The sequence below is a fragment of the Convolutriloba macropyga genome, chromosome 12 (assembly GCF_964194025.1).
Source record: "Convolutriloba macropyga chromosome 12, txConMacr16.3, whole genome shotgun sequence".
In the NCBI taxonomy this organism is placed as follows: Eukaryota; Metazoa; Xenacoelomorpha; order Acoela; family Convolutidae; genus Convolutriloba; species Convolutriloba macropyga.
Genome location: NC_134479.1, coordinates 25,489,600 through 25,503,316, shown reverse-complemented (window position 1 = coordinate 25,503,316; position 13,717 = coordinate 25,489,600). Strand labels below are relative to the sequence as shown.

The following is a 13,717-nucleotide window of genomic DNA, read 5'->3' as shown; positions in this document are numbered from 1 at the left end:
AATGTTCAAGATTTTAAAAATAAAAATGCGAAACTCTTGCCTGCGGTTTTCTCTCCCAAATAGCGCAATGTCTTTGCTACGTCATCTTCCTCATCATGTTTCTGCTGTCGAGTGAATGTCCCTTCTGAAAACAATGAACGTGAAATTAAAACCACTAATAAGCAGACCCGTTACAGAATCGCAAAAGGAGAATTTGACCTCAAATGTAAGTAATATTCACGCCCTATCTTGGGGAAAACACTAACTGTGAATTTCGCTGCTTCTAAAATTTTGTCAGTTTCTAAGCAAGAAATTGAGGTGGATAGTAGTAAGCAAATTTTGCAGTCTTTGACGTAAACATCTATCTCAAATGTTATCCGAAAGATCGCATCAATCGGTGTTGAGACCGCTTTTTAGTTTCCTGTTGCTCACCTATACCATCCTGCTTCCATCAGCACTCCGCATAGCCGATACCAATTTTCAGAGGGGGGAGAATTTGACCTATAAGTGAAGTAAAATTCACACCCTATCAAGAAAACAAAATTGAAAGTGGTCTTCGCGGTTCAATTCAAAATCTCTCTCAATTCACAACTCGCAAACTGACCTCCGAGGCTTTGAATTTTTATCAGCAATTATATGCATATGTAATTACGAACCGCAGTTTTATTATGCTCATTTCTGCAGACCTATTATGCTCTCAAAAACATGCAAACATACACTCAGTTGACCTTCCCTCCTTGAATTAAAGAATTCTGATTGACTAAACAAAAATCTAGACCTGGAAAGGACTAGTATTGCATTTGGAAATCCTTTTTGAAAAAGATAGAAAAACATACCCGGGAGATTGCCGGAAAATAGCCGCCGTTGATTCCAATAAGCATGATTGGGATTGAAATAACAGATATTGAAAAAAAAAGATTTTTGTACAAAAACATTTTTAAGTCCGATTTATTTTGATGGCATTTCGTGGTTGAACATACTTCTGTTTTAGAGAGAGGCGACTACCATCAAAAACAATAAGCATTAGAGATGGTAAATAAGACTTATAGGAACGACGTTCAAATTGCGGGCATCTAAAATTGGGCTTTATGGGTTTATCCCGTTTCTATTTCTGACATCATTTTTGTACTAACTCTGTTCATTTTGAATTGCTTTGCTGAGCAACTGATGTTCAAAATCACTTTTAGCAGAATGAGAGAAGAGAGAAACTAGCCTACAGAAGTCAAAAAGATTTCACGCAAAATGTTGAAAAGGCGGCAAAATGAGGTAAAGCGAAACATTTTTTTATTCGACGAAGTAAAAAAACATAGCAGGACAAGTCCTGAAAAGCAGTTCAAAGAATTGAATGAAAAACTTAGAATTACTCTACCCGACCAGCAAATCAAGTCAACGATGCCAGCCAAAAAACAAACAAAATCATCCAAAAATTGAGAAACAAACAATCAAACAAACTAAACAAATATATAATCATTGATAAAACTTTGAAGCTTTTACCCCTAAGGCAAAATTTGATACCTTTAAAAATACCTATTTCAAAGATTTGTTCAAAACCAAATTTTGTTTCTGAAATTGCTGCAGTATTTTATCAGCAAGACCTGAAAAAATTCATTGCCCCTGGAAGAACGATTAACTCGAAAATTTTCAAAAAAAATATCAATTGAAATTTTAATGAAATGTTGCTGAATATCGTGATATTAATAGCTTAAAAATCATTTCCTATGAAATGATTTTAATGTCTCTAGAGTATATCCAGTAAAACCAATTCCAAGTCTTAAAAAATTAATTGGTTCAAAGATCGATAGGCAATAGTTTTTATAAAATTTTAAATTTCAAAAAACAGAAATTCGTTCTGTTAAAACGTTGAAAACCATCCAATTAACCCCTAGCAACTATTTAATAGCAAACTATCAAACCCTTTCTGAGATTATCTGGCTACTCAGGCAAACAAAACTGATTAAAAGACAAAAGTTTTGAATAAAAATTTAAACTAAACAGAAATTTTTTAAAATTCGAAAGGTTAAATTGTTGAAAGCAAATCCACTGAAACTAACAACTATGCATAAACTTTTTTCAGACCGTGGAGTAGGTTTCGTGGCTCTTGAGAATGGTCAAATATCAATAATTGACGAAAACTTCAGTAAACCTCAAAAAATTGCAGATTTTAACAAAAAAAAATGCTAAAATTCGAGACATTAAAATGTTTAAAACCACTCCATTATTACTAGAAAGTACACAGTGCCCTTAAAGGAGATTCACCTTAAGGACACTGTAATATCAAACCTTAAAGGAGATTCACTGGCCCCTGAAGCTGGGAAAACGCAAAAAATGATTTAAAAAATTTCAAAAAAACTTGAAAAAAATTGCAAAAAGTAGTATCATTTTGTGTGTTTGTGTTTGTAGTACCAAAACATGTAGCTCATAAAGAGCTCATAACAAGTACTTTTGTCTCGCAAAAAGACTTCATTTCACCATTTTGAGCCATTTTGAGCCAAAAAACTACTAAAAATGACCTTTTAAGCTTGAATTGAGGCCATCTCAGCAGCTGCAACACTCTAAGCACTTGAAGGACACTAACGTCTACCTTGGGCCTCTAATGAAACTTTATGCCCGCTGGGCTTTACCTGTTTATCCCGTTTTGAAAGATCAAAGTCATTGAAAAATGAGTGAACACATCTTAAAAAAAACACAGCGCCCCAATACAATTCAAATTCTTTGAATTATAAAAAAAGTAGGAGCGCTATAATAGCCGGCTGAGAAGATGAGGGCGGCTATTAAACAGTAAAAAAATCAAAGTCAAATTGCCACATGAGCAAAAATGAAAAAATCATAAAGCGAATTTCTGTTCAAACACCGTTTCTTCACTCAACTTGAAAAACCGAAAAATTTCACGCCGCAAAATCGCTTTTTGCTCCGCTGCCAGTTCCGGTGCGAACAAAATCATCACTTCAATTTGACTTCAAAAAACATGAAAATGTGTGAACATATCTTTAAAACATAGCCGGATGACAACTCAAATTAGAAAATTGACCATCCTCACTGTTCTATTAAACATCCTAAATAAAAACACATATTTAAACAATATCAGGAAAAATAGCAATAGAAATGTACCAGACAAAAACTGATATAGATTTTTTGCTAAAATTGTACTTCAGCTGCGACTTCAAAAATTTTCGGCAAAAAGTATTAAGAACTTGTAAAATAAGTAACTGCAACAAAACCGTACCATTGGACAGACAATGCAACAAAATGGGTTCATAAAAGTAAAACCGAAGGAAGGAAAAGGAACTAGCATAAGGAAATGACGATTGCGAATACTTTTCGGCGAAATTCTTTAGGGAAAGATTTTTTTAGATTTTTGAAATTATTTTGTTAAAAAAATGTTGACTGATTTCTGAATTTAACCTCATTTTTCTTCTCTTTGTTGACTTGTTACCTAGTCTCAATAAATAAAATATCCATCTGCCGTATACTTAGGCAAAACAAAATTTTTGTAGTCAAGGTTTTATCTGATTTCATTTTGACGTTGTTATTAGGTGCTTTTAAATTTAGATATTGAGTCTTTGCCGTGTAATTTTTGTTTTTGCTTATTTTGTTTGTTTTTTCGTCTCGTAGTCTTCCTAATGAGAGATCTCGTGACTACTGCAATGAGGCATGGCATTATGTTATTCAATTAGTATTTAGGTTGTGTAACGATTTTTTTAAACTCAAACATCTATTTTTGTTATCTCTTCATTTGGTTGACAATTAGTCAAAAAATAAGATGAGCTCGGGTCTGAACATCATGTGCGAACGCACATTAACGAGCCTCCTTGTTTACATTGGAAAATCATTTGTTCTAAAACAGTTGAAACTGTCATCTCTCCTTATGACAATCTATAACATATTTTGATACTTTAGATGACAATTTACCCAAGTAATTAACAAATCTGTTTTTTGAAAAAAATGCCCAACAGGAATTTTTTGGGTTTTTTGGCAAGCCGGCTATTTTGGTATTTGGCGTGTCTTCCAGACACATGGTTACAAAAATAATGTGGTATTAAAATGTCAGCATGCTCACGCAAGCTTCCAAAGAACTAATATTTGTTCATGCTGGGAGAAGTAAACAGAGCAAAATATAATGCAAAAGGCAACTCAATGATGAGCTATCACATTCCTGTAACTTTACGGAACTGTCAACCAGGTTCGAATTGGACATCTTCAGTTCTCCATTTGATTTGTTCACACTGTTGTCGTTGCTCTGATAGAAGCTGCTTGCACTGCAGGCTTTAAACATTGAGTTGTAATCAGATCCTGCAAAAATTGCAAAATTAGAAATCAAATCTACTATACAGAAATCTTTCATTAGAATCGACACTAAGTGAACTAAACGGCAAACCCTCAAAAGACATTGTTTGCTGAACACACTTTTCAAAGGTTGTTCAAAATTTTAAAAATAAAAATGCGAAACTCTTGCCTGCGGTTTTCTCTCCCAAATTGCGCAATGTCTTTGCTACGTCATTTTCCTCATCATGTTTCTGCTGTCGAGTGAATGTCCCTTCTGAAAACAATGAACGTGAAATTAAAACCACTAATAAGCAGACCCGTTACAGAATCGCAAAAGGAGAATTTGACCTCAAATGTAAGTAATATTCACGCCCTATCTTGGGGAAAACACTAACTGTGAATTTCGCTGCTTCTAAAATTTTGTCAGTTTCTAAGCAAGAAATTGAGGTGGATAGTAGTAAGCAATTTTTGCAGTCTTTGACGTAAACATCTATCTCAAATGTTATCCGAAAGATCGCATTAATCGGTGTTGAGACCGCTTTTTAGTTTCTTGTTGCTCACCTATACCATCCTGCTACCATCAGCACTCCGCATAGCCGATACCAATTTTCAGAGGGGGGAGAATTTGACCTATAAGTGAAGTAAAATTCACACCCTATCAAGAAAACAAAATTGAAAGTGGTCTTCGCGGTTCAATTCAAAATCTCTCTCAATTCACAACTCGCAAACTGACCTCCGAGGCTTTGAATTTTTATCAGCAATTATATGCATATGTAATTACGAACCGCAGTTTTATTATGCTCATTTCTGCAGACCTATTATGCTCTCAAAAACATGCAAACATACACTCAGTTGACCTTCCCTCCTTGAATTAAAGAATTCTGATTGACTAAACAAAAATCTAGACCTGGAAAGGACTAGGATTGCATTTGGAAATCCTTTTTGAAAAAGATAGAAAAACATATCCGGGAGATTGCCGGAAAATAGCCGCCGTTGATTCCAATAACCATGATTGGGATTGAAATAACAGATATTGAAAAAAAAAGATTTTTGTACAAAAACATTTTTTTAAGTCCGATTTATTTTGATGGCATTTCGTGGTTGAACATACTTCTGTTTTAGAGAGAGGCGACTACCATCAATAACAATAAGCATTAGAGATGGTAAATAAGACTTATAGGAACGACGTTCAAATTGCGGGCATCTAAAATTGGGCTTTATGGGTTTATCCCGTTTCTATTTCTGACATCATTTTTGTACTAACTCTGTTCATTTTGAATTGCTTTGCTGAGCAACTGATGTTCAAAATCACTTTTAGCAGAATGAGAGAAGAGAGAAACTAGCCTACAGAAGTCAAAAAGATTTCACGCAAAATGTTGAAAAGGCGGCAAAATGAGGTAAAGCGAAACATTTTTTTATTCGACGAAGTAAAAAAACATAGCAGGACAAGTCCTGAAAAGCAGTTCAAAGAATTGAATGAAACACTTAGAATTACTCTACCCGACCAGCAAATCAAGTCAACGATGCCAGCCAAAAAACAAACAAAATCATCCGAAAATTGAGAAACAAACAATCAAACAAACTAAACAAATATATAATCATTGATAAAGCTTTTACCCCTAAGGCAAAATTTGATACCTTTAAAAATACCTATTTCAAAGATTTGTTCAAAACCAAATTTTGTTTCTGAAATTGCTGCAGTATTTTATCAGCAAGACCTGAAAAAATTCATTGCCCCTGGAAGAACGATTAACTCGAAAATTTTCAAAAAAAAAATATCAATTGAAATTTTAATGAAATGTTGCTGAATATCGTGATATTAATAGCTTAAAAATCATTTCCTAAGAAATGATTTTAATGTCTCTAGAGGATATCCAGTAAAACCAATTCCAAGTCTTAAAAAATTAATTGGTTCAAAGATCGATAGGCAATAGTTTTTATAAAATTTTAAAATTCAAAAAACAGAAATTCGTTCTGTTAAAACGCTGAAAACCATCCAATTAACCCCTAGCAACTATTTAATAGCAAACTATCAAACCCTTTCTGAGATTATCTGGCTACTCAGGCAAACAAAACTGATTAAAAGACAAAAGTTTTGAATAAAAATTTAAACTGAACAGAAATTTTTTAAAATTCGAAAGGTTAAATTGTTGAAAGCAAATCCATTGAAACTAACAACTATGCATAAACTTTTTTCAGACCGTGGAGTAGGTTTCGTGGCTCTTGAGAATGGTCAAATATCAATAATTGACGAAAACTTCAGGAAACCTCAAAAAATTGCAGATTTTAACAAAAAAAAATGCTAAAATTCGAGACATTAAAATGTTTAAAACCACTCCATTATTACTAGAAAGTACACAGTGCCCTTAAAGGAGATTCACCTTAAGGCAACTGTAATATCAAACCTTAAAGGAGATTCACTGGCCCCTGAAGCTGGGAAAACGCAAAAAATGATTTAAAAAATTTCAAAAAAACTTGAAAAAAATTGCAAAAAGTAGTATCATTTTGTGTGTTTGTGTTTGTAGTACCAAAACATGTAGCTCATAAAGAGCTCATAACAAGTACTTTTGTCTCGCAAAAAGACTTCATCAACATTTTAAAACTTCAACCTAAGACTATTCAAGCAAAAAACTTAAAATCACTGAAAACATGAAAAATTTCACCATTTTGAGCCAAAAACTACTAAAAATGACCTTTTAAGCTTGAATTGAGGCCATCTCAGCAGCTGCAACACTCTAAGCACTTGAAGGACTACTAACGTCTACCTTGGGCCTCTAATGAAACTTTATGCCCGCTGGGCTTTACCTGTTTATCCCGTTTTGAAAGATCAAAGTCATTGAAAAATGAGTGAACACATCTTAAAAAACACAGCGCCCCAATACAATTCAAATTCTTTGAATTGTAAAAAAATAGGAGCGCTATAATAGCCGGCTGAGAAGATGAGGGCGGCTATTAAACAGTAAAAAAATCGAAGTCAAATTGCCAAATGAGCAAAAATGAAAAAATCATAAAGCGAATTTCTGTTCAAACACCGTTTCTTCACTCAACTTGAAAAACCGAAAAATTTCACGCCGCAAAATCGCTTTTTGCTCCGCTGCCAGTTCCGGTGCGAACAAAATCATTACTTCAATTTGACTTCAAAAATCATGAAAATGTGTGAACATATCTTTAAAACATAGCCGGATGACAACTCAAATTAGAAAATTGACCATCCTCACTGTTCTATTAAACATCCTAAATAAAAAAAACATATTTAAACAATATCAGGAAAAATAGCAATAGAAATGTACCAGACAAAAACTGATATACATTTTTTGCTAAAATTGTACTTCAGCTGCGACTTCAAAAATTTTCGGCAAAAAGTATTAAGAACTTGTAAAATAAGTAACTGCAACAAAACCGTACCATTGGACAGACAATGCAACAAAATGGGTTCATAAAAGTAAAACCGAGGAAAGGAAAAGGAAATAGCAGAAGGAAATGACGATTGCGAACACTTTTCGGCGAAATTCTTTAGGTAAAGACTTTTTTAGATTTTTGAAATTATTTTGTTTAAAAAATGTTGACTGATTTCTGCATTTAACCTCATTTTTCTTCTCTTTGTTGACTTGTTACCTAGTCTCAATAAATAAAATATCCATCTGCCGTATACTTAGGCAAAACTAAATTTTTGTAGTCAAGGTTTTATCTGATTTCATTTTGACGTTGTTATTAGGTGCTTTTAAATTTAGATATTGAGTCTTTGCCGTGTAATTTTTGTTTTTGCTTATTTTGTTTGTTTTTTCGTCTCGTAGTCTTCCTAATGAGAGATCTCGTGACTACTGCAATGAGGCATGGCATTATGTTATTCAATTAGTATTTAGGTTGTGTAACGATTTTTTTAAACTCAAACATCTATTTTTGTTATCTCTTCATTTGGTTGACAATTAGTCAAAAAATAAGATGAGCTCGGGTCTGAACATCATGTGCGAACGCACATTAACGAGCCTCCTTGTTTACATTGGAAAATCATTTGTTCTAAAACAGTTGAAACTGTCATCTCTTCTTATGACAATCTATAACATATTTTGATACTTTAGATGACAATTTACCCAAGTAATTAACAAATCTGTTTTTTGAAAAAAATGCCCAACAGGAATTTTTTGGGTTTTTTGGCAAGCCGGCTATTTTGGTATTTGGCGTGTCTTCCAGACACATGGTTACAAAAATAATGTGGTATTAAAATGTCAGCATGCTCACGCAAGCTTCTAAAGAACTAATATTTGTTCATGGTGGGAGAAGTAAACAGAGCAAAATATAATGCAAAAGGCAACTCAATGATGAGCTATCACATTCCTGTAACTTTACGGAACTGTCAACCAGGTTCGAATTGGACATCTTCAGTTCTCCATTTGATTTGTTCACACTGTTGTCGTTGCTCTGATAGAAGCTGCTTGCACTGCAGGCTTTAAACATTGAGTTGTAATCAGATCCTGCAAAAATTGCAAAATTAGAAATCAAATCTACTATACAGAAATCTTTCATTAGAATCGACACTAAGTGAACTAAACGGCAAACCCTCAAAAGACATTGTTTGCTGAACACACTTTTCAAAGGTTGTTCAAAATTTTAAAAATAAAAATGCGAAACTCTTGCCTGCGGTTTTCTCTCCCAAATTGCGCAATGTCTTTGCTACGTCATTTTCCTCATCATGTTTCTGCTGTCGAGTGAATGTCCCTTCTGAAAACAATGAACGTGAAATTAAAACCACTAATAAGCAGACCCGTTACAGAATCGCAAAAGGAGAATTTGACCTCAAATGTAAGTAATATTCACGCCCTATCTTGGGGAAAACACTAACTGTGAATTTCGCTGTTTCTAAAATTTTGTCAGTTTCTAAGCAAGAAATTGAGGTGGATAGTAGTAAGCAATTTTTGCAGTCTTTGACGTAAACATCTATCTCAAATGTTATCCGAAAGATCGCATTAATCGGTGTTGAGACCGCTTTTTAGTTTCTTGTTGCTCACCTATACCATCCTGCTACCATCAGCACTCCGCATAGCCGATACCAATTTTCAGAGGGGGGAGAATTTGACCTATAATTGAAGTAAAATTCACACCCTATCAAGAAAACAAAATTGAAAGTGGTCTTCGCGGTTCAATTCAAAATCTCTCTCAGTTCACAACTCGCAAACTGACCTCCGAGGCTTTGAATTTTTATCAGCAATTATATGCATATGTAATTACGAACCGCAGTTTTATTATGCTCATTTCTGCAGACCTATTATGCTCTCAAAAACATGCAAACATACACTCAGTTGACCTTCCCTCCTTGAATTAAAGAATTCTGATTGACTAAACAAAAATCTAGACCTGGAAAGGACTAGGATTGCATTTGGAAATCCTTTTTGAAAAAGATAGAAAAACATACCCGGGAGATTGCCGGAAAATAGCCGCCGTTGATTCCAATAAGCATGATTGGGATTGAAATAACAGATATTGAAAAAAAAAGATTTTTGTCCAAAAACATTTTTAAGTCCGATTTATTTTGATGGCATTTCGTGGTTGAACATACTTCTGTTTTAGAGAGAGGCGACTACCATCAAAAACAATAAGCATTAGAGATGGTAAATAAGACTTATAGGAACGACGTTCAAATTGCGGGCATCTAAAATTGGGCTTTATGGGTTTATCCCGTTTCTATTTCTGACATCATTTTTGTACTAACTCTGTTCATTTTGAATTGCTTTGCTGAGCAACTGATGTTCAAAATCACTTTTAGCAGAATGAGAGAAGAGAGAAACTAGCCTACAGAAGTCAAAAAGATTTCACGCAAAATGTTGAAAAGGCGGCAAAATGAGGTAAAGCGAAACATTTTTTTATTCGACGAAGTAAAAAAACATAGCAGGACAAGTCCTGAAAAGCAGTTCAAAGAATTGAATGAAAAACTTAGAATTACTCTACCCGACCAGCAAATCAAGTCAACGATGCCAGCCAAAAAACAAACAAAATCATCCAAAAATTGAGAAACAAACAATCAAACAAACTAAACAAATATATAATCATTGATAAAACTTTGAAGCTTTTACCCCTAAGGCAAAATTTGATACCTTTAAAAATACCTATTTCAAAGATTTGTTCAAAACCAAATTTTGTTTCTGAAATTGCTGCAGTATTTTATCAGCAAGACCTGAAAAAATTCATTGCCCCTGGAAGAACGATTAACTCGAAAATTTTCAAAAAAAAAATATCAATTGAAATTTTAATGAAATGTTGCTGAATATCGTGATATTAATAGCTTAAAAATCATTTCCTAAGAAATGATTTTAATGTCTCTAGAGGATATCCAGTAAAACCAATTCCAAGTCTTAAAAAATTAATTGGTTCAAAGATCGATAGGCAATAGTTTTTATAAAATTTTAAATTTCAAAAAACAGAAATTCGTTCTGTTAAAACGTTGAAAACCATCCAATTAACCCCTAGCAACTATTTAATAGCAAACTATCAAACCCTTTCTGAGATTATCTGGCTACTCAGGCAAACAAAACTGATTAAAAGACAAAAGTTTTGAATAAAAATTTAAACTAAACAGAAATTTTTTAAAATTCGAAAGGTTAAATTGTTGAAAGCAAATCCATTGAAACTAACAACTATGCATAAACTTTTTTCAGACCGTGGAGTAGGTTTCGTGGCTCTTGAGAATGGTCAAATATCAATAATTGACGAAAACTTCAGGAAACCTCAAAAAATTGCAGATTTTAACAAAAAAAAAATGCTAAAATTCGAGACATTAAAATGTTTGAAACCACTCCATTATTACTAGAAAGTACACAGTGCCCTTAAAGGAGATTCACCTTAAGGACACTGTAATATCAAACCTTAAAGGAGATTCACTGGCCCCTGAAGCTGGGAAAACGCAAAAAATGATTTAAAAAATTTCAAAAAAACTTGAAAAAAATTGCAAAAAGTAGTATCATTTTGTGTGTTTGTGTTTGTAGTACCAAAACATGTAGCTCATAAAGAGCTCATAACAAGTACTTTTGTCTCGCAGAAAGACTTCATCAACATTTTAAAACTTCAACCTAAGACTATTCAAGCAAAAAACTTTAAATCACAAAAAACATGAAAAATTTCACCATTTTGAGCCAAAAACTACAAAAAATGACCTTTTAAGCTTGAATTGAGGCCATCTCAGCAGCTGCAACACTCTAAGCACTTGAAGGACTACTAACGTCTACCTTGGGCCTCTAATGAAACTTTATGCCCGCTGGGCTTTACCTGTTTATCCCGTTTTGAAAGATCAAAGTCATTGAAAAATGAGTGAACACATCTTAAAAAAAAACACAGCGCCCCAATACAATTCAAATTCTTTGAATTGTAAAAAATAGGAGCGCTATAATAGCCGGCTGAGAAGATGAGGGCGGCTATTAATAATTACATAGAAGTCTTTCGGATTACTAATTGTGGTTTTTAGAAGACTAATTAACCGAAAAATTTCACGCCGCAAAATCGCTTTTTGCTCCTCTGCCTGTTCATTTGCCTGTTCAAGTGCCGAACAAAATCATCACTTCAATTTGACTTCAAAAAACATGAAAATGTGTGAACATATCTTTAAAACATAGCCGGATGACAACTCAAATTAGAAAATTGACCATCCTCACTGTTCTATTAAACATCCTAAATAAAAAAACATATTTAAACAATATCAGGAAAAATAGCAATAGAAATGTACCAGACAAAAACTGATATAGATTTTTTGCTAAAATTGTACTTCAGCTGCGACTTCAAAAATTTTCGGCAAAAAGTATTAAGAACTTGTAAAATAAGTAACTGCAACAAAACCGTACCATTGGACAGACAATGCAACAAAATGGGTTCATAAAAGTAAAACCGAAGAAAGGAAAAGGAAATAGCAGAAGGAAATGACGATTGCGAATACTTTTCGGCGAAATTCTTTAGGTAAAGATTTTTTTAGATTTTTGAAATTATTTTGTTTAAAAAATGTTGACTGATTTCTGAATTTAACCTCATTTTTCTTCTCTTTGTTGACTTGTTACCTAGTCTCAATAAATAAAATATCCATCTGCCGTATACTTAGGCAAAACAAAATTTTTGTAGTCAAGGTTTTATCTGATTTCATTTTGACGTTATTAGGTGCTTTTAAATTTAGATATTGAGTCTTTGCCGTGTAATTTTTGTTTTTGCTTATTTTGTTTGTTTTTTCGTCTCGTAGTCTTCCTAATGAGAGATCTCGTGACTACTGCAATGAGGCATGGCATTATGTTATTCAATTAGTATTTAGGTTGTGTAACGATTTTTTTAAACTCAAACATCTATTTTTGTTATCTCTTCATTTGGTTGACAATTAGTCAAAAAATAAGATGAGCTCGGGTCTGAACATCATGTGCGAACGCACATTAACGAGCCTCCTTGTTTACATTGGAAAATCATTTGTTCTAAAACAGTTGAAACTGTCATCTCTTCTTATGACAATCTATAACATATTTTGATACTTTAGATGACAATTTACCCAAGTAATTAACAAATCTGTTTTTTGAAAAAAATGCCCAACAGGAATTTTTTGGGTTTTTTGGCAAGCCGGCTATTTTGGTATTTGGCGTGTCTTCCAGACACATGGTTACAAAAATAATGTGGTATTAAAATGTCAGCATGCTCACGCAAGCTTCTAAAGAACTAATATTTGTTCATGGTGGGAGAAGTAAACAGAGCAAAATATAATGCAAAAGGCAACTCAATGATAAGCTATCACATTCCTGTAACTTTACGGAACTGTCAACCAGGTTCGAATTGGACATCTTCAGTTCTCCATTTGATTTGTTCACACTGTTGTCGTTGCTCTGATAGAAGCTGCTTGCACTGCAGGCTTTAAACATTGAGTTGTAATCAGATCCTGCAAAAATTGCAAAATTAGAAATCAAATCTACTATACAGAAATCTTTCATTAGAATCGACACTAAGTGAACTAAACGGCAAACCCTCAAAAGACATTGTTTGCTGAACACACTTTTCAAAGGTTGTTCAAAATTTTAAAAATAAAAATGCGAAACTCTTGCCTGCGGTTTTCTCTCCCAAATTGCGCAATGTCTTTGCTACGTCATCTTCCTCATCATGTTTCTGCTGTCGAGTGAATGTCCCTTCTGAAAACAATGAACGTGAAATTAAAACCACTAATAAGCAGACCCGTTACAGAATCGCAAAAGGAGAATTTGACCTCAAATGTAAGTAATATTCACGCCCTATCTTGGGGAACACACTAACTGTGAATTTCGCTGCTCTTAAAATTTTGTCAGTTTCTAAGCAAGAAATTGAGGTGGATAGTAGTAAGCAATTTTTGTAGTCTTTGACGTAAACATCTATCTCAAATGTTATCCGAAAGATCGCATTAATCGGTGTTGAGACCGCTTTTTAGTTTCTTGTTGCTCACCTATACCATCCTGCTACCATAACACTCCGCATAGCCGATACCAATTCCCAG

At 33.7% G+C, this 13,717-nt stretch overlaps 1 protein-coding gene across 1 annotated transcript in view; it reads right to left on the bottom strand.

Moving 5' to 3' along the window:
* The window catches only part of LOC142350435 (uncharacterized), a 54,466-nt gene that overhangs the window by 28,011 nt on the left and 12,738 nt on the right, over nt 1-13,717 (bottom strand). The window contains exons 5-11 of the mRNA XM_075402283.1: nt 13,296-13,379; nt 12,974-13,132; nt 8,878-8,961; nt 8,556-8,714; nt 4,433-4,516; nt 4,111-4,269; nt 41-124 (exon numbers count right to left, since the gene is read on the bottom strand). Of these exons, the coding sequence (XP_075258398.1) occupies nt 41-124; nt 4,111-4,269; nt 4,433-4,516; nt 8,556-8,714; nt 8,878-8,961; nt 12,974-13,132; nt 13,296-13,379 (813 nt within the window). The remainder of the gene's footprint in view (nt 1-40; nt 125-4,110; nt 4,270-4,432; nt 4,517-8,555; nt 8,715-8,877; nt 8,962-12,973; nt 13,133-13,295; nt 13,380-13,717) is intronic.